Raw genomic sequence first — 20,326 nt, 5'->3', positions numbered from 1 at the left:
TTCGTTGTGCATTTGAGAACACCACCCCACCACTTACCACGTGGTGATTGAATAAACACCGTTTGGTGAGACCAGATGGAATTCAACTTTGAAATCTGTGTTAGGGGAATCGCTTTTCGCGTTATAATTTTAACTATCATAGCAACAGTTGCAAATTCTTGCAATATTCAAGAGTGACATTTTGAGAAACGATAAAGTCATAATTCTAATAGATGCTAGAAATATTTCTGATCGATTGGTGATAAAAGTATTGAAATTGGTCCAAGGGCAGCTGAGTGATTAACGTTCAAAATCTTTCATAATTTTGTTACATGTTCCATTTCTCGGTTTTCACAAAGTGTACCCCCATATAGAAATCACAGACGTAGTCCTACGTCAAAAGTTGAGGGTTGTGTCCAAAGCAGGACCGCATTGTTGACGTAGAACTACGAGATTATTTTGCTGTTCCATTCAATAATATATAAATGACAAATCAATTTAATTTAGAAATTTCATTGAAAATTCAAAACTCTTGATATCTTTCACGGGTGTTCCTTGGAACTTCCATTAAAATTCACTTGAAATTATCTTTTTAATTCCATCAGAACTCAATACTCTCGGAATTTATTTGAAGTTCTCAAAAGAACTCTCTTTAGATTCTTCTTGGAATTTATTTAGAACATTCATTAGAAATTAACCTGTAATCCTCTTTACAATCGTCACACAGAACTGACTTATAATACTACTTTGAACTTAAACAATTGACAATTGTCGTTGTAGTCAAAACTTTACAAAAATACTTCCAAAAACTCCATTGGAGTTTCTTACATACCATATTATGATTTTTTTTTTTTTTTAATTATTATAGTCATTTTAACGCTCTTGGGTCATTCGTGACTTGTCCGGGAGTGAGATTTGAACTCGTGACTTTGGCGTGAGAGGTATGGATGCTAACCACTACGCCGGGGTCGCCCCCTGAATTCATTCTAAAATGTCCTCTAAATTCCTTTGGATCGAATAAGTTCTTCAAGGCGATTGTGTCCAGAAAATCTAATAGTTGAGAAGATTATTATTTTCCAAAGAGAGGACAAAGTATATTTTTTCCCGGTTCATCATCGAAATTCACGGACCTCTCCAGGTGATTTAGAATTTACAGCTTTTTCACGATTTCCCGGTTCACTGGTCACCCTGTGTCCCATACAAATTAGGTGTTATCCATCTGAATAACATTACTAGAGATAGCAATCTCTTATCTAGTCGAAACACAGAAAACGAAACTAACTCAGAGAGTTAGTAACTTTTGCTAATTCGTAAGGATATATTTCTAAAAGCGTTGGTCACTCAGTGCATGAGCAACCTACGTAAAAGAGACTCACTCACTGAATAAGATTCGATTTCAGTGAGTGTAGACTGCTTAAGCAAGCCTTTTGAAGCAAATGTTACTAGCGCTGCATGGTGAATGAATTCTGAACTAAGAGGCCAATCATGCGACAGGTATTGTCCATCCGAATAACTTCACTGAATACAGAAACCTGCTTTCTGGCCGTGCTGTCAAGTTTAAATATGGAATTTGATGCAAATTTCACGCTGAACTTGACTATCCAATATCCAACTTCTAGCCGAGATGGCAAGCTAAATGGATTTAAAATGAATATTACTCAGAGAATGAGCCTCTTTTACTGATTCGTATGGAGGAATTTTTTAAATACGAATGAGTAAAAGTTACTCACAACTGAGTAAAAGTTATTCACTCTCTGAGTTAGTTTCACTTTCAGTGTGCAACGCAACGAGCACTCGGCAGTCAACCGATGACTGCAGTCAAACTTGTAAAAGTAGTAGTCAAATTTTCTACGTTTTTCTTACTTAAGCATTTGGATTACTATTCTATGCCCCTTCTTTTTCTGTGTTTAGCTGATGTAGGTGAATGAATAGAAGAAAAAAAATGCTGCGATGCTCACGCTGCATGGAACAAGTTCGAAGTCGACCCGTCCACCCTGCAACGCTGAATGATTATGCGGCTTAGGATTGTGTTGTTAGCAGCGTTGCCAGGTCATTTGCTGAAAAAATCTGGACCAGTCTAAATATAAAATCTGGATAAATCTGGAATGCTCCAAAAAATCCTGTTTTTAACATAATGCTACTGAAAGCAAAATGATGTGTCAAAATCCCGTAAAAATCGTTCAGACCAGTAGGCAATTTGATTTTAAACTAAAATTCTCCTAGCTGAAGTGAGAATCAAAGCCTAACATCGTGGTACTCACACACAGTTTACCTAAACTACGGGTAACTCCACATGACCATTACAAATAATTTTTTGCCAAAAAATAATATTATTATATAACTAAAATGAAAGTCTGAAAGCGTCATTTTTGAAATCTCAGGATCTTGAAATGATTCTAATTTCTGGAATTTATATTTTTCCTGGGTCACAGATCATGAAATTTTTTGTTAGTCTGAATTTACTTCATATACAGAGTTCAATTTTAATCATCCTTGAATTTCATCATACTTCAATGCTGGATTCCTCTTAGCTAATCTTGAGCATATCCAAACATATAACATTCTAAGAGTGCTTAGCATTATCTCTTGTAATCTCTTATAAATCGTTCTCTTATAATCTCTTATAAATCGCTAAATCGCGATTCCACAATTCCCTCAAACTGGTAAGTTTCCAAGAACTGGCATAATATTGTTTCATTTTTTTCTATGAAATTACCTAACAATATTCTTAATAATTTCCTTGGTACGCTCTTCAGAATGACCGTCACAATCTTCTCCCACTTAGCCTTTGAACTGCTTTGTAGGGAAGATCAGAATTGTGTTGAAATCTTCTTCAGAATTTCCTAAGTACTCAAGTACTTTGCCAAAAAGGCCTTGAAGGTCTCCCATAAATGGCCAGATTTCTAAAAATTTGATACAAATTAACCTCCATAGAAACATTGGACATAATTCCATTGAAATTATTCTCACGATTCGTATCAGCATTCTCCTTATGATTTCTCTTCCGAATTCAAACAATTTCCTTTCTTGACAAAATCTCCATGCAATTGTCACCAGAGTTTGCAAAAGACAACTTATACCGTCTTCACTTCAATCAAAAGTTGCACAGACTGCATGCTTACACTTCACTGTTAACTATTTTCAGAATTACCTTAAAATTCTGAAATCTAGGCCAATTCAGAATTCTTACGAATTTCAGACTGCTAGGGTAACTCAATATTTACACGTTTACAACTCTATTTAGAAATCCAATTAGTTATCCTCATAAATTTCACGAACATACTTCAAAGTCCTGGTGGTTTTCTAGATTCAAAAGCCTTGTCAATTTTCCAAAGCTCGATTTATTGTTTTCTATCCTGAACAGTTTTCGATTTCTCTAAATTCCAAACTTAGGAAAATTCCTCCAAGATTTAAAAAAAAAAAAAAATTGTAGCCGAAATCTAAACAAAAACTCAAAATAAATAAAAAAAAACTGACTCGATATTTTAAATTTTTTTAGGATTATTGACAGCCAACAATGTGAAGAAAATGTCTCAATTTTGATGATTCTGCAACCCATTGCAAACATGTTGTAACAATTCAATGTATTATGTTGCAATAATGTCCAACGTTGATGGTCTTAAGTAATTAAAGTAGTAAGTTTGACTTTTTATTTTTTGATAAGGGAGTCCAGTGATATTTATAAAGCAACACATTTTAAAAATCTGGGAAAATCTGGAGCATATTTAAAAAATCTGGAAATAAACGTGATCTGACTGTGTATCTGGCAAGACGACTGAAAATCTGTAAAATCCAGATAAATCTGGAATACTGGCAACGCTGGTTGTTAGGAACCAACTTTCTGATGGCTGTGTTAGGTGTGAGCACCTTGCGGTCGAAGAAAATGTGTGAGAAATTTGAATTTTTACATATTTCTTAATTTTTAGCTATTTAACTATCTAACATTTATAATGTGTGACAAACCACACAAATTGTATAAAACTGCCGAATCGATCGACATAAAATCATCAAAATCCATTGATTATTAGCCAAGTTATTAACATTTAAAGTCTGACCAATTTTCGTTGCATTTCCCTGGATTGGCATCCTTCCCGAAAGACGTAGTCTCACGACAAAAAAAATGTGTTTATTTTTTTTCTAGTTCCAGTATAGGCATATTTTCCACAAATGTTTAGCCTTTTTGAATTCTGGGCTAAAAGCAATTATACTTTAAGAAATTTTTCTAGAAACTGGAGTTAAATCTCCTGCACAGTTTTAAAAGCACTTTGAGTTTGATTACAATTTCTACAGGATCATTTCAAGGGAGTTAGAAAAAACATCTTTGAGAAAAATACCAAGTGCAATCTGCTTTTAAGATATTTTTGAGAGCAGGGCTGTTATGCGCAGAACAACTTTGTACATGCCTCGCACAACACTCGACAAAGAGAGTGTGGTTCTCCCATTTGCTTTGCACACTCTTTTCCAACTTATCTCCGAGAAAGTGTTCCACACATTCGGTCGATGAAACCAGGTATGCACTCATCATATTTCCTTTCAAAGGTAAGGGAGCAGATGATTACCTTTGTATGGGTCCCCTCATATAGCTCAATTCCAGGCAAAGAAGGGCGCGCAGGAAGGCGAATTTTATGACAGGTTTACCATTTAGTGCGCCAGAGTACCCTTTCGACTTGGCAAACCGATTGGGACTCTGGAAATCTTGGACGGTGGTTACCTTCAATTATTCCTAATGTTTCTTCGAGAGCGTGGCTTGGGTTTAAGTCGTGACTTCATTCGCGTGATGAGTAGACTTATTTCCAATCACTACTCGCTAGATGCGCTTCTCAATAGAATAAACCTTGTGGACAGCAACATCTGCCGGTGTGTAAACGGTTACGATGACATCGATCACGCAGTTTGGCAATGTACCGATAATGACGCCGCCAGAGAGCGACTTTTGAATATCCTCGAGGCACAAGGAAGACAACTCTATGTTCCTATCAGAGGCGTGTTGGCAACCCGCGATCTCTGCTATATGCTATAAGAATTTAGTTCGTTTGTCTTTTTGTTTTGTTTTGTCTTGTCCCCCGTCTCGATGAGTTTCATCGTCACCAACTGGTCACCATAGCCGGTCGAACTCCAGACGAATCTAGAACCACACTACGGTTCATACTGGCGACAACGCTCTGATGATACAATGAAACCCTACCCCTAAGCTTCTCCCCTGATCCTATCCTTGGACAATGTACCCCTCTAACCTCGGATAAGCTGCAAGTATTCGGCCCAACTCCTACTAGACATAGAATTTAGTGAATTCTGTTACAAACAAAGAACAGTGAATTACCGGCTCCGTAAAGCTAACGCAATTGAGCCTTACAAATAAACGAACTAGATAAAAAAAAAAGTGATCCTCACAACGAGCGGTACACGCCGTGCGACGCAGGGAGCGAATAAAATACAACAAGCTGATGTTATGTCTTCTTTGAGTTCTTTGCAAACTTTGCTCACCACGATTGCATTTAAAGGAGATTGAGAAGTGCGTTACGAAGAAGAATTTTGTCTTCTTGCTGGGTTTCCCATTTGCAACCCAGCAATGAGTGACGTACTTTGCGCTGGAGCCGTCGAAGCGATGGGTACACTTTGAGTTTTCGTTATTTCTGGGTGTGTGTCTTTCTTCTCTTCTCCGCTGCTCTATACTTAAGCTGGGTTTAGACGAGGCAAGTCTATTGATCAAGTCAGTTGAATTCAACAGACTTGAAAGCGAATTGAACGTGTAAACCATGCCATTCAACTGACTTGATCAACTCACTTGAATTGAAAGAAGTTGGAACAGGCTCAACTTTTGAAGCGAATTAAATTCAACTGAGTTGATCATTTGACTTGCGTAGTCTAAACCCAGCATTACGATTCGCACTTTGTGGATTGTGGACTGCTGTCGGACTTAGTTTCCGTGCTACAATGGGTGGTAAACCACTATCATCATCTATCATCAGAAAATCCTGACGGTACCGACTGGGATTGATTAGATCCTTTAGAGTTAGAGGCAGTCAAGCTTACCACTATATTACCGGAGGAATTCCTGTTTAAATGTGAAACCTGAGATACTTTTCAGTAGAATTTCAATAAAAAAATCATGGTTTGGATTCAGAGTGTATTTTAGTGAGAGCTCAGGATTATTCCATGATAATTCTGAGCAGAACTCCTTCCCAAAAGGAAAAATCCAAGGGCAATCTGAGGATAATTTCATGGAATTTGTGGGGAAAAGACAATACCGCGCTTAATTCCTTGGAATTTTTAGGAGAAACTTAGGGGACGGGGTATGCTATATGAAGGATTAAAATTTAATCGGAGAATAGCTCCAGGAAAACTTCAAAGCAATTTGGAAAATGATTCCAGAAGAGTTTGCCAGACATATTTTGGTGTGACATCTAAGAATCTTGAGACGAGAACTGTAAATTAATTCTTAGGAAACTTCCAGTGTGATTAGAATAACAAGGGAAGCAGTTAATTCTGAGAATTGATCCAAAAAGCTTCCTACTGAGAAGAATTTCAAGGTAATTCTGAGGAAAATTTAAAGAAAGTTTAATTTGGCGGCTAGTTCCAACGTTTTAAGAAATATTTCTTGGAAATTTGCAGAAGTATTCCAAAGATATCCCGATGTTATTTTTTGAGAATTCAAAGAAGACTTCCAGGCGAATTCAGAGTAAAGTTTCCAGAAAAAAAAATCATGGAAACTTCGGGAGAATGAAGGAGAACTCTTAGTGAAATTTTATAAAAAAAATCTCCTGGTATATTCTGAGGTCTTCTGAACTGCTTGAAAATTCCCAAATTTTACCAAAATTTAAAGAAACTGTCTTAAAGTTCTTATGTAGTTTTGTAAAACAGCCACAGATTCTCACAATACTTCTTTAAAAAAAATCAAATTTCTCCAAACTTTTTTGGACCATCCTAAAGTTACCTATTTTCCAAACAATCATGGATCTTTTCTAAACTGCAGTGAGATTACAATGTGACGTAAATCCATTTCTGGAATTGTTCAGAAAACAGATGCTGTTGTTCAACCTCACAATGATTGCGAACAATATCAAAATGATTACTGAACCTGTTGAATGTGATCTTAAAAATGATTAAGGGGAAGTTTCACTGCTCCGAAAAAAGTTAAATACAAAAAATGATAATTTGTGTAAAAGTTTATATACTTAGTGGATTTTTTCGAGTTTACCCATGGTGAGTGATGAATTGTCGACCTTTTGGCCATTCGGCATAATAACTCAGCATTGAATTATCTACATTCAGGCGATTGGTTGAATAGACCGCATTAGCAGACAGCGAAATGTGCTTAGTGCAGAGCAAAGCAACCAAGAAACAATTAACCACCAAGCTCGTAAGATCAAAAACATGATCGAATGATCCTCAGTCGGTCAATCGTTTAGTTGACTGATTATCCGAATAATCCAGCTGCTAAGCATTTAATATTGAAAAAAAAAAGAATGGCACCCTTTTTGGCAGTTCAATTTTCAACGATTAGTCCGCTCAACAGTTCATGTAATCAGTTCCCCATACGCCATATTCAATTGCACTGAACTGGCACACATTCCCAAACATCACCACAACCGTTAAGCTTTATCCGAAACATGGAGTAAAGCACCCTGCATTTCGGAATTGATTGGAATAAATCTGCAAGATTTGCACCTGCATGATTAAATATTCATTATTCACTCTTCAGCTCTTAGAAAGCCCATCCCGGAAGCAATCGTCCACCCGAGTAAGAGCTTCTTCGCAACCGCCAAGAACGGAACCCTTCAGGAGAGCGTCCGCTTGTGCACTTGAACTATGGGAACAAGCTCTTCCCATCCAGCAGAAACCATATATGCAAAACATCATGAGAACATGAATTAGATGCAAAATGCTTTGCGCTAGCTGGCGAAAGCATCATCGAAAAAAGCCTGCCAACCCATTATTTGAATAATAAATTTAATTTACATCGAACAGCTGCACCAACCTCCGTCGACCTTTCGGGAGGTCCGTTAGCGGTGTTCCCACTTCACCCATTGAGCGGAGGAAAAGCACCTTCGCGTTGACGGCGGCCCTCCGGACTCGGTAAACTTTTGCTCTCTTCATGATTAATTCACGCTGATTTTTGCATAAATAATTGCAGTGCTAGGCATTGCACCCCTCAAGCGCCTCGTTTCGGAAGCCCAGTGTTCTTAGACAGCCCACCCATCTGGACAGAATTTCTAACAGACCGTACACCGATGGTGGCAAAGCTCAAATTACCGTTTTGCAGCCAGTTCGCTTCCGTGAGACATTTAGAAGGAACGCTCCGATTCGCCATTCTTAAACGAATAAAATGTGTCTTGTTAGCACAGTTCCAAAGATCGACTGCACGATCTATCAATCCGGTCAAACATTGTTTTGACCGAAACCCACCCACCAAATGCCAAAGCTCCAGAATGCCTGCGTCTTTCACGCTTCTCTGCTTGGGACGCACCGCTGCCACCCACACGTCCTCCTCCTCCTGCTAAGAGCTGGCCTGACCGTGTAACTGGAGATTAAGAGATATGCAGAGACTGCGCTGCGGAAAGATCGCCTTACGGTTTCACGAAATTGACCTTTCCTCGCGCTCGTCATGTGTAGAGGTACGCTACCATATCGGCACGGTTCCGAAAGGCGGAATAGAATCGCGTAACGGATTCTCCCTCGCCCTCTCGAGGAAGCTCATGTATTTTTCATCATATTCCCTGGGCGCGAGCGATCTAATGCGCGATGATCTAACGCTTGTCTGGCCAAGACGACTAAGGCGCTCTGCTATGATGCACAGAAACAAGGTCAGATCCCCGGTCTGCTCCAGAGGCGTGGATTTAATCCAGCCGGTCAGTCAGTGGCGGCAGCAGCAGCAGCAGCAGCAGGGGTGCGGGAATTTGCAAATAAATCTGCCCGCTGGACCTGAATCGCGATATCGCTCACTGGCACCCGGGTTTCGATACAATGGGAATTTCGGACGGTAACAGGGGACCGGAGGGAAGAGAACACTAGCGCGCACCGTATGATCGTGACTGGAGATTTTCGCCTTTTGTGAACTCGTTAGAACTGGATCAAATGAATAACTGGCGCGGGCCTGTCTATATGGGGAGAAGCCCTACTTGGAAATGAAGGTGGAGTCCGACGTTCGGGGTTTTGTTTGGAGAAAAGATAATTTGCGAGCACGCTTTTAGTGGGCGCGAAACGTGATTCTCACGGTAATTGGGGCACAACGGTGAACTTGGGATTTCCCTCCAAAGTCCTATCACTTAGCAGTGTGGAACCCAAGTCGAACTTCAACTTCAAAACAACAGCTTTCAAGTATCAGTTCAACCGTCCTATCTCATGTTTCAAGCCAATCCGTGTCGACAAGGTCGCGCGGGGACGAATCTTCGGCTCTGTCCAACCAGTTGACATTTCAACCATCACCATCACCGGAGGAAAACGATGAGTAATTACAGTTCTATGTGCTAATCGCAATTACGCCATGACCAACTCTAATTTGCTAACCCGTCCTGACGGACGACAACGATGACGACGACGACATGAGGTTTGACTAATTTGATTATAACTTCTCCGTGACGTGTGTATGAGTGCTCAACTAGCCAGTGCATGGACCTGCCAACACTCCCTCCAGAGCCAGAGCCTGATTTATCGGGCAGATAAAATCTTTTAATTAGCAGCTTGTGGTTTAACAGCTTAGAGCGCGCGGAGATCTGCTCTACAGCTACTTTACAATAAAAATTAATCAACCGATTTAACGGCGACGACGCGGTGGCACGCTGGTGGCGCATTCTCAGCTGTTTTGCCACCTAACCTAAACCAAGATTTCACCATCCACCGGAATTTCAATAAATCACCGCGGGCGGGGAGACGGAGCCAACTGACTGACTAACCGACTGATTGCTGCAAGCAGTCAGTTCATAGAAGCCATAGCTGCCTGGTTGATCTTGAAGAAGCACTACGAATCGATTTCGGTGCAACCATTAAATGTCAGCTTTTCTCTGTATGATGCGCGTTGGATCTCCTAGGATGGTGCTCCGGTCTGTGCCAGTGTGCTACGCCGGCACCGATGTCGTTTCCATCGTCATCGTGTGTGAAATGGTGTGACTAATTCCGATGAACACCGAACGGTCGATACGGACGGTTTACGCCCAAGTGTTATCGTGCTCTCTTCTCGCTACGCCAAATTAAGCTGGTTGGCAATAATGGGAGGTGGGATTGTCGTTTCCGTTTGATTGCAAATCAGAACCAGTTACGAACTTGTCTTGAAGGAAACTGATTGCTTGCGTTTGGATGTTCTCTAACGAGTTCGTACGATATCTATCGTCACTTTGAATTGTGTGATTGTCGGAGTTGAGGTCGGGTGACCTTCTAGAACTAGTTCGGAAGAGAACGGATTGGGTGATAAATTTTCTTAGAATTTTATGGGGCAGATCTAGAGATCTTTATGAAGACGGAGGCACTTTACAGGATTAAAATGCGTTGGTCTTTAATGACAAATCAATTGATATTGGTAACGGTGATGGATTTCAGATAGCTAATGATCCAGATTTAGAAAACTCTTCGGACTAGACTGGTGAACTTTAGGCCTAAAACTAATCATCTATTTTCCGGATTTACCTTTGAAGTCTGAACTCTCTGAACTAGGTCTCGCAGTTCTCCGTGCGTTTACTTTGTATTTGCATAGCCAAGCCGAGAATTTACTCAGAGTCCATTAAATTGAATTTTTCGGAATCAAAAAATTTCCAAGTCCAAATTTTAGGAATCAAAAATTCTGTGTCCAAGATCATGAAATGTTTTTTTTTTCTTTCAGAAGTATAACGCATGCTAAATTTTGAAGGTTCTTGATCTTGGTTTCTTGGAAAATTTTCCTCGTCCTTGATAATGAGATTGTTTTACTTCAATTAATCATGTTTTTACTTCATGCGTGATGTAAACGGTTAACATAGTTGGAGATGCTTAATGTCAAATATCAGACTTGGACATTTTAAACGATCGATGAGGAGATGAAAGTATAGAGTTGATAATTCCGTTAGAGTACAGCAGTGTGAAAATTGTATATAGAAAGTAGAAGGCGAGCTAAGGAAATTTTGAGAAAGGTACGAATCAGGTTGATCATCCCCTTTAACAAACTCATCTGTGGATGAGGGGTGGTGCTGGGTGTTTCCCTCCACCACCACTGGCAAAAGGGATGATTGTCTTTCCACCCCTCATCAACGTCCACTTTAAGTCTGATAATTGACGTTAAGCATCTCCAACAATGAAATTTCTTTCTTAGACTGCAATCTAGAATATATGTCCCATAGTTATGGAAATGTGTTTATGTTTGAGCTGTTATAAAAGCTTCTATATCTTAGTTCTTTGAAAATTGTTTGTCTCAAAATTGTTTTTGTTCAGATCTTTAAAAAAAATCCTGATCTTTAACTTTGTTTGGCTTAATTCCAGACTTTGAGCATTTGTCTCTGTGCCTCAAATGTTCATTCACATCACCAACTCACGATCTGAATCCAAGTTCAAGTTTTTGAAAATTGAAAGTGCTCGTATTAAGGGGAAAAATATGTTTGTTATTAACTTAATAAAAGACTAGAGATCTTCAGTGAAGTCCTATTAACTTCACAACAATTGTAGGAACTTCACAGAAGTTCTGAGCAGTGAAAGGAAATGCTGAGAATTTCAGATAAGCTTTTTAAGCAATCCGCGGGAAGTTATAATTTTGAAAATATGGGAACCTTACTGGAAGCTCAAAGTACCTCCTAGCGGCTATATTAGCTTCCGAAAAACTTAAGGAACTTTTAGGAAGTTACTAAAATTTTAGAGAACTTCACCGGTGTCAAGAGGACTTCAGAAATATAGAGAACTTGAAGAAAGTTTTGGAAACTTTTACGAAGTTCCAAGTACTTCAGAAAAACTAGATATTTACGGAATTTCAGATATCTTAAGGGTAGTTCCCGTATCTTTAGTCTAGACTTTTGGAGCAGTTTATTAATCTATAAACGTTAGTTTAGAATAATTCAGAATAGTTTCATGATGCACTGAAAAAAAAAATCGAGATCCCTTAAGCTGTTCCGAGTATTTCAGGGAAGTAAGTAAATAGAGACCTTCAGAGAATTTATGAGAACTTCAGAAGTATTTCAAGAGCTTCACAGAGGTCCAGATAATTCCAGGAAAGTTTGAAGGTGTTTTCAGAAACTAAAACAAAGCTCCGAGAGGATTTCTGCAACGCTGTAAAAATTAAATGAACATCCGGAAAATGTGAGAGTATTTTAAGAGTGGAATGAAAATTTCATCTTCTTCTTCTAGCGCCACAAAGCAGCGCTAGTGTAGATGAAAAGTTTTGCTATATCTTGTGATCCTGACTATCTGGCAACATGATGATTTCGGCAAAGTTTTTCAGATAGACGAATCCTTGTGAAGAGTGGGTAGATACGTTCAGAATTCTGCCACTACATGGCACTAGTGAGCATGTAAATCGAGATAAAGCGCACCGCAATATCACATGCACACTAGTGCCACACAGTGACACTTTTCTAAACTAATGACGCGTCATTCGAAAAGTTGTGGCTATCTGAACATCTTTTTCGAACACAGCAGCTACCCAGCTGGTTAGGATCTCGAAACATAGCTCATACTGGAAGTCCACATGCACACTAGCGCTGCATGGTGACAGAATTCTGAACACCATTCGAAAGACCTTGATTACACTAGTTTACAGCATATTTGAACTTTGTACGCTGATGGTCATTTCCCATGTAAAATCGTGCTCTGAATCCAAAAATGTTGTCAGAAAATATCTCAGGGAGTTTTCTAGACACAGCTAAAAAATGAAATTTCACCTAATAAAATTTGTTTTTGCTAAAATACAAACATCTCCGGCTGTAATGAAGCAATATCAATTATTATAATGCCAAATTAAAAGTGAGAAAATTTGCTATCAATTAATTCCACACTATTTTTCAGTGAGATTAGTGGCATTGGTGGCACAACCACTACAAACATTTGTCTTTACTTTGCTTAAAAACTTTGCTGAAATCCAATTTTTCTTGAAAATATGCAAAACAATAAAAACAAATTAAACAAACTATTAATTAACAACAACACCACTAATTTCACTGACAAATAATGTTCAGCTGATCCAACTAAAATGTTCTTACCTTTAATTTGATATTCAAATAATGATATGGCTTTTTACAGCCGGAGATATTTGTGATGTGGTAAACAAACATTTTGAAGTGAAATTTCATTTTTTTTTTCCTTTATTATAGAGATTTTTAGCCATAGGCTAGTGAAATTTCAGTGTTTAGCTGTATCTGGAAAACTATCCTACTGAGATTTTTTCAGACTACATTTTTGGATTCAGCGCACAATTTTACATAAGACTCAAATATTGAAGTTAATTTTTCGCCTCAAGACTACGTCTGTGATTTCTTTATAGGGGTACACTTTGTGAAAATCAAAAATGGAACATGTAACAAAATTATGAAAGATTTTGAACGTTAATAATTCAGCTGCCCCTGGATCAATTTTAATAATTTTATCAGCAATCGATCAGAAATATTTCTACGCATCTATCAAGACGTTATCACTGTTGAAAATTGCACGAATTTGCAACTGTTGTTATGATAATTAAAATTATCACCGATTGCCTGCGAAAAGCGATTTCCCTAACACAGATTTCAAATTTCAATTCCATCTGGTCTCACCAAACGGTGTTTATTAAATCTATCAAGTCTGCCCTCAACCGCTGATTGGATTCAGTTGCAATCTTCGTGTGTGGTGGTGTCCTGTCGTCGGCATCAAAAGCAACAGCAGCAGTGCTTTCGGCGCGTGGCATTGAACATTGTTCTCCAGTACACATCAAAAGGCTGCCTGCAAGCTGCAAGCTGCAGCCCACATGAGCAGCCATAGAAGGAGGAAGCAGCCGCACCGCTATTGATCGGAATCAGTAGCTCTTCGTGAGTTACTGTGGGCCATCCATGTCAAGCGCGTCAAATCAAAAAGTATAAACAGAGAGAACCCCGCTCAAACTTCTATTCTTACACAAAACATAAGCTGCTGCTGCAGTTAACAAATCAGATTTATTATATAAGACCACGTAGTCCTACGGCACCATTGCGTGCAACCCCATAGGGCTGTCCCTTGAAGATTTTACTTTTAGTTGTAAACTAGTGTTATCTAAACAAGTTTGCCACAGACAGCAACTTCATAAACGGTCGATTTTCTAGTCAGTTTTCTATCAACTAGTACACGGTTCGAAAGGGAAATTTTCTCGGCATTACGGTCTTCAAGCGAGTAAAACGATTTGTCTTCTTTCAAATGTTTTTCCAAGAACCCAAATAAAAAAGGATCTTTTAAAACAAGCTGAAAATGTTTGATTGTGTAATACAAGCTTTTATAGTTTGGAGTTTATTGAATGAATTTGACGAAAATGTACAAGGAACTCCAGGGATTTTTCCAGGGGAATTCGAAGGAGTATTCCGTGGCAAGAATCGTTGGAAAAACTAGAAGTGAAATCTGAGGTCTTCTTTCAAGTTAGTTCTGTTGAACTAAAGATTTCAGTTGAAACGTAAGAAGAATTCCAAGGTAGATCTGAGAAGGAAATTTACAACATTATTCTTAGGAAGATTGCATGATAATTCTAAAAAGAATTTCATGAGAGTTCTGAGAATTCTAAGCAATTTTTAAGGAAGTACTCCAAGCTACTTCTGAGTAGAATGTCAAGAGAATACGGAAAATCCAAAAGGATTTCTGAAACGAATTCAATGAAAATTCTGAGCTAAATCTCAGAGGAAATCTAAAAAATGTTTCAGGGAAAGTTTTAGGTAAATTTCACTGGAATAATTGAAAGAGTTTCAATGCAATGAAACAATGGAGAATGCAAAAAAAAGTATTCCTACACAGCGAAAACTTTTTAAATTTACATGTCGCACATTGAAGTCAACAGTTTGATTGAAATTGATTTAATTTTCAGCGAACAACGAACTTAAGCTATAATTAATTGAATTACCGATCATTAAACCTGCTCCAAATTACAAAATATGTTTACCTGTATGGGGAATTCTGAGGAGCATATCAATGGATATGATATGTTTGATGTTATGTTATGTTATGATATGTTATGATGATTTTGGAGGGAATTGTGAATTGTGAATTTTAGGAGAATAATTACTAAATACTGAGGAAGGATTTATTTCAGGAGAATTATTTTTACAATCAAGAATTTTAAGAGAATTGCAGATTGAATCAAAGAGCCTTCTATAGAGAATTTGTAGAGTATAATACATGAAGCAAATTGTAAGGGAGTACCAGAGAGAGTTCTAAGACGTACTCTGAGAAAATGTTGAGATGATTCAAATGAATTTCTTGAGAAAATTCTAAACAAATCCTGTGAAGAGTTCGAAAAGTATCAAGACGATACAAATATATATATATTTTTTTCGATATCAAAGAAAAGAATTCAAAATAGGGTAAATGAGGGCTTCGGAAATACCTTATTCTACTATCGTCAGGGGGTTAAACAAGATCCTTGAGAGCTCAATGTTGGCATGTGGATACATTGTATTTCAGAACATCCAGACGATAATGGGTTAAGATATTGCCGAAGCCGACATTTCCCCTATAAGATTTAATAAAAATCAAAATTTTTAAACCTGGCTCTTTTTTTATTTGAGGTAATTAGAAGGAAAGGGGTGTAAGTGACTTTGATCGATTCTCTTCATCGACTTTCTCTTTCGTTAAAAATTCAGCTGCAAACACATTCCTTGGTTCACGTGCCATTCTGGATGCTCGATGAGAACCTCCATTATCAAACTATGTGGCAGAAATAGCGCAAAATCTGCTGTAAAGTTGTGGCTATCAAAAGAGAAAGTCGATGAAGAGAATCGATCAAAGTCACTTCCATCTCTTTCCTTCTAACTCCCTCATTTGATTTCTAATGCGTAGAAATGTTCTTTTGATTCTGATGGATTAAGAAAAATCTTCAATCTGGTCCATTAGAAGCTTTCAAGATTAAGGGTAAGCAAACGTTTTATAAATTTCAAACTTTGAAATGTGATTATAAATGCGAATTTAAAATAAATTATTAGTTTTTCTTAATGATTAAGCATTTTTTTTGTTATGTAAGGCTATGCAATAAAGCGATAGATCGATCATAGTTCATCAAATAATAGCTCCTGGAACTAGATTTTTCTTCGCTTGAAATATTACCAGTTCATTCAAGATTTATTTCCCTACGCCCTTGGTTACAAATGTTTTTTTTTATTAAGATAAAATGGGGGCGACCCCGGCGTAGTGGTTAACATCCATACCTCTCACGCCAAAGTCACGAGTTCAAATCTCACCCCCGGACAAGTCACGAATGACCCAAGAGTGTTAAAGTGACTATAATAAAAAAAAAATAAGATAAAATGTTGTCAGAACAAATTAATTACACATGAAAAATAAAATACCTGAAGAGATCTGCTGTTGTTAAATGATATCCCTGAAAATAGCAGCATTTTTGTTAAAAAACAAAGCATTTCAATTTCAGAAAAAAACTACATTTCATTCAAATTATGATAATTGAAACTATGTGAAAAAAGGATTCGATAAAAACCTGTAAATTTTTCGTTGAAGTGCTGAAAAAATCAGGGAATTCTATTCAGAAAAACAAGTAGACACCCTGAGTATGTATTATTACTACTTCACTTCCATCGTATCACTTAATCCAAAATTGCAGCCATTGTAAAATCCAGTCTTAAATTACTTATCCAAGTACTTTTCCTGCAAGGGGTGATACATATATTGTGTCACGTTCTTACGTAGAAAGGGAGAATGTTTGATTTTCTGAGAAGCGAAACATTAGGTATAGGAAAAACGTGACAAAAAGGGGAGAAGAGGGGTAAATGTTTCCTCAATTCAGCGTATCATAATTAATGCATGCCCCCCACGGTAAACTAATCTTTATCTCTGCCCACCTCCGAAATCCCAAAAGACGTTAATTTTCAATTAGAGAAACAAATTGCTCTGAGAATCATCATCAGAGGCTGCTCTGCTGGCCCCGTTCCTCGCTCGGTTTTTTTTTTCCCCCAATCATCATAATCACCTCCCATTCTGGCCGAACTCTCCCGTCAAGACACCTGGGCGCAAAGCGCCATTAAAACTAACAGTCTCCTCCATCGGGACGTCAGATGACGAAACTTTTCCCGAAAGAGGCCCCCAGCTCGAATGCCTACGCGTCAAGCTAAATTGTTTAGAACAAGCATAATTTCCAACTAATTTCGGTGTTATTGTTGCTTCAGCGCACGGGGAACAACAACATAGCGGTATACAGTCTCGACAGTCGCTAACTAAGGCCCATTTAGGATCCACCCAATTGTGAGCGGCCTGTCTGACGAAACTGGGTCCTATCAGCAAATTGTTAGAGTCGTTTTGTTCTGTCCTATCAAGTGCTGTTTTGAAGTTGCCCCCAAGAAGGTAGTGTTTTATTTCTCCTGAAAATCGCCCGAAGCCAACTACCCGTGTTGGGAAGACACTTTTAACGATCGCAAACGACGGGGACCACGAATCACTTCGCGATGGCGTGAACATGTGCCGGCTCCTTTCCCCTCTCTGCACGAGGGGCGAGAGGAGTGGAGAGGCACACCGGCAAGAATACGACAAATTAATCAAACCGTTTGTTACACATTTTAGGCACGCTTAATAAAAAAGGCGCACGATGATGGTCAAAAAGCGCAACAGCAGCAATAGAATTAGTGAATGAACAAAGAGGGCGAAAGACATAAAAGAGCATAATAATACAGAAAATCTAAACAACATTAAAAAGTGAGTCCGAAAATCGACGACGAATAATAAGAAGAAGAAGAAACAGGCGAGACGGGTGATGTTCTAGGAAAAACGCGCCTGCAACTTCCATATCGGATCAACACGATCTTCTTTGTGCCAGGGCACACGCGGATGAACAGTTTTGGAGAACAACAACAGCGGTCATAACAATAAAAGTGCTAACAAGTTTAAAAGTGTGCTCCTTGATGTGTGCTGATTTGTGAAAGGGGTGTGTTAATGTGTATGGGTGTGCAGCGGCAGCAGTAGGAAGTGGAAGATACCCGGACTTTATTCGCTTCAATTGATGGTTTGACACATTCGACGATAAGACCGGGGTAGCGATTGTTAGTGGCTTTTGTTCGATCCGGGGGACATGTGCGGTGATGTGTGATTCATGTGAGCAGTTTACGACACAGCAGAAGAAGACAAAGTAGTGCCGGAAGACACAAGCGGGAGGACGAGCTCGGCTGAGCTTCTGAGCGAGTAGTGTGGATGGTCCAAATGGTCCTCCTGTCGTGGGTTGTCTAGTGCAGACGCGATTCAGAAGCCGGTAGTGATGGAACCGAGAGTGATTTTTCTGAAACCGAAGAATAGCCGAAGTGGTAGTTTAAGCGATAAAGGTAATTGAGGTGTTTTGGGATGATATTTTACGATGCTGAATTGACGGTTGCGAATGACAAAATAGTTGGAAGACTAATGAGAAATAGGGAAGATGATCTAACGTCCCTAATGTCTATGCGTCCCGCGATTTGACACATGAAAAAAAAATCAATCAAAAATTTAAATATTACTGTTCTAGAGTGAAAATTTCTGAAGGTTCCATTTACTTTGGTGTGATATCTAAAAACTCGAACTCAATTTTTTCCTACACATCAATTCAGATAGCAAAACACTCTCGTCAAACTCAAACTCGTCGTTTTCTATTTTATGTATTTATTTTTAACTATTCAACTGATTATTATGTGGTCTAAATGAACAATGAAATGTATACACTAAACTTAATTCTTTTTAAACATATAAAATTGCAAACAGTTATCGTCTTAAAGAGAGTCGTCGTTGAAAGGTCCGCGTGGTCAAGTTAAGGTCAAATAATTCAATAACTTCATGAAAAGAGCTACACATATATCTAATGGGTCATGTTGTGCATATTCCACGCATCACGAATCAAGATAAAGGAAATCCTGCTGGCGAAGTCTTCTCTTTGGTGCGTAGACATTAATTTGTGCGAGGATATTCGGAGCATCCATTTTTTCTTTATCCACAAAACCTGCTTAAGCGATTGAGCACCGTCGTTCTAGTGACTCTAGTCCTAGAAGTTGACAACGTTCTTCATAAGGCGGTAAGTTGGAGGGATCATTCCATGGGTTCATTTGGCTGCACTGTTTCAATCCTAGCTACCCACTTGGAGTCATACGGACATCAGGGAACCACACTTGATTTCAAAATGGATCGTACCACCGAGCAATACAGGGATCGTAGGCAGAGTGGATCCCGGAACCCTGAAGAAATTTCTGAAGATGAATCCAAGCTGCCTATTTACTTTAGATATTACATCGCTGTAGTGTACTCGAAATGTAAGGGCACTATTTAGCGTTACGCCCAAGTCTCGCACTTGAGCTACTTGTTACAGAGGCTGTCCTGCGATAATATCGTCAAAGACAAACGGGTTGATCTTTCGATAGAAAAAAAATAATACTTTATTTATAAATGATAACTGTCATGAAATTTCAAGAACACCGCATTTCAAAGCAATCCACCATCCTCTGAAGCTCCAAACAATCTAGTAGACTCCTAGTTATCATGTAGATCTTGACATCCTCGGCGTAAAACATACGGCATCCAGTTGAAAGCATAATGTCGATCTCACCGGTGAATAGCACGAATAGCAATGGCCCCAAATTGCTGCCTTGAGATCGTTCAGATCCGATTTTGGCACACAGCATGCGATTAGATAGATAAGATCTGAACCAAGTGACAAAAGCAGGAGACATGCCAATTTTTTCCAGTTTAGCTAGTAATATTCCATGGTCAACACAGTCGAACGCAGCTGTGAGATCTGTATAAACAGCGTCGACTTGGGCACCAGAATCCATGCTTCCTAGCATCATTTACAATAATCTCGAACACCTTCGAACTAGCATCTCTTCGGACCGACAGGGTCTCCAGATGGATCAGTTGCAAATGGCTTTCGTAACGAGACTATCGAAAGGGATCCGTCAACGGCAGTTTACGTAGCGCATATCTCAGGAACCGTCGCTGAACAGACTCAACTTTTTCGAGACCGTTCTTGTAGTAAGGAGTCCAGGCAACCGATCAGTATTCTAATATGGAGCGAGACAAGGAGCAGTAGAACGATTTAAGGCAGTAAATATCCGTGAAGTCTTTGGCAATCCGAATTCTAGAAGCTTTGTCGACGGCATACGTGTTGTGTAGCTTGAAAGAGAGTTGTGTATCAAGAATCACACCTAGGTCTTTAATTTGGCTGACGCGCTCAATTTAAGTGCCTAACAAAACATACTTGAACATAATAGTCTCATTCTTGCGCGAA

General features: G+C 38.8%; 1 protein-coding gene across 1 annotated transcript in view; it reads left to right on the top strand.

Moving 5' to 3' along the window:
- bbg (big bang) overlaps positions 1-20,326 on the top strand; it is a 203,297-nt gene that overhangs the window by 71,099 nt on the left and 111,872 nt on the right. Inside the window, exon 2 of the mRNA XM_065217503.1 lies at positions 17,647-18,398. Within this exon, the coding sequence (XP_065073575.1) occupies positions 18,335-18,398 (64 nt within the window). The 5' untranslated portion in view covers positions 17,647-18,334. The remainder of the gene's footprint in view (positions 1-17,646; positions 18,399-20,326) is intronic.

The sequence above is a fragment of the Ochlerotatus camptorhynchus genome, unplaced genomic scaffold (assembly GCF_037179485.1).
Source record: "Ochlerotatus camptorhynchus isolate MF236.1 unplaced genomic scaffold, CSIRO-AGI_Acam_v1.1 ptg000077l, whole genome shotgun sequence".
NCBI classification, from domain to species: domain Eukaryota; kingdom Metazoa; phylum Arthropoda; class Insecta; order Diptera; family Culicidae; genus Ochlerotatus; species Ochlerotatus camptorhynchus.
The sequence above is the reverse complement of the archived record's forward strand: the minus strand, read 5'-3'. Positions and strand labels throughout refer to the sequence as shown.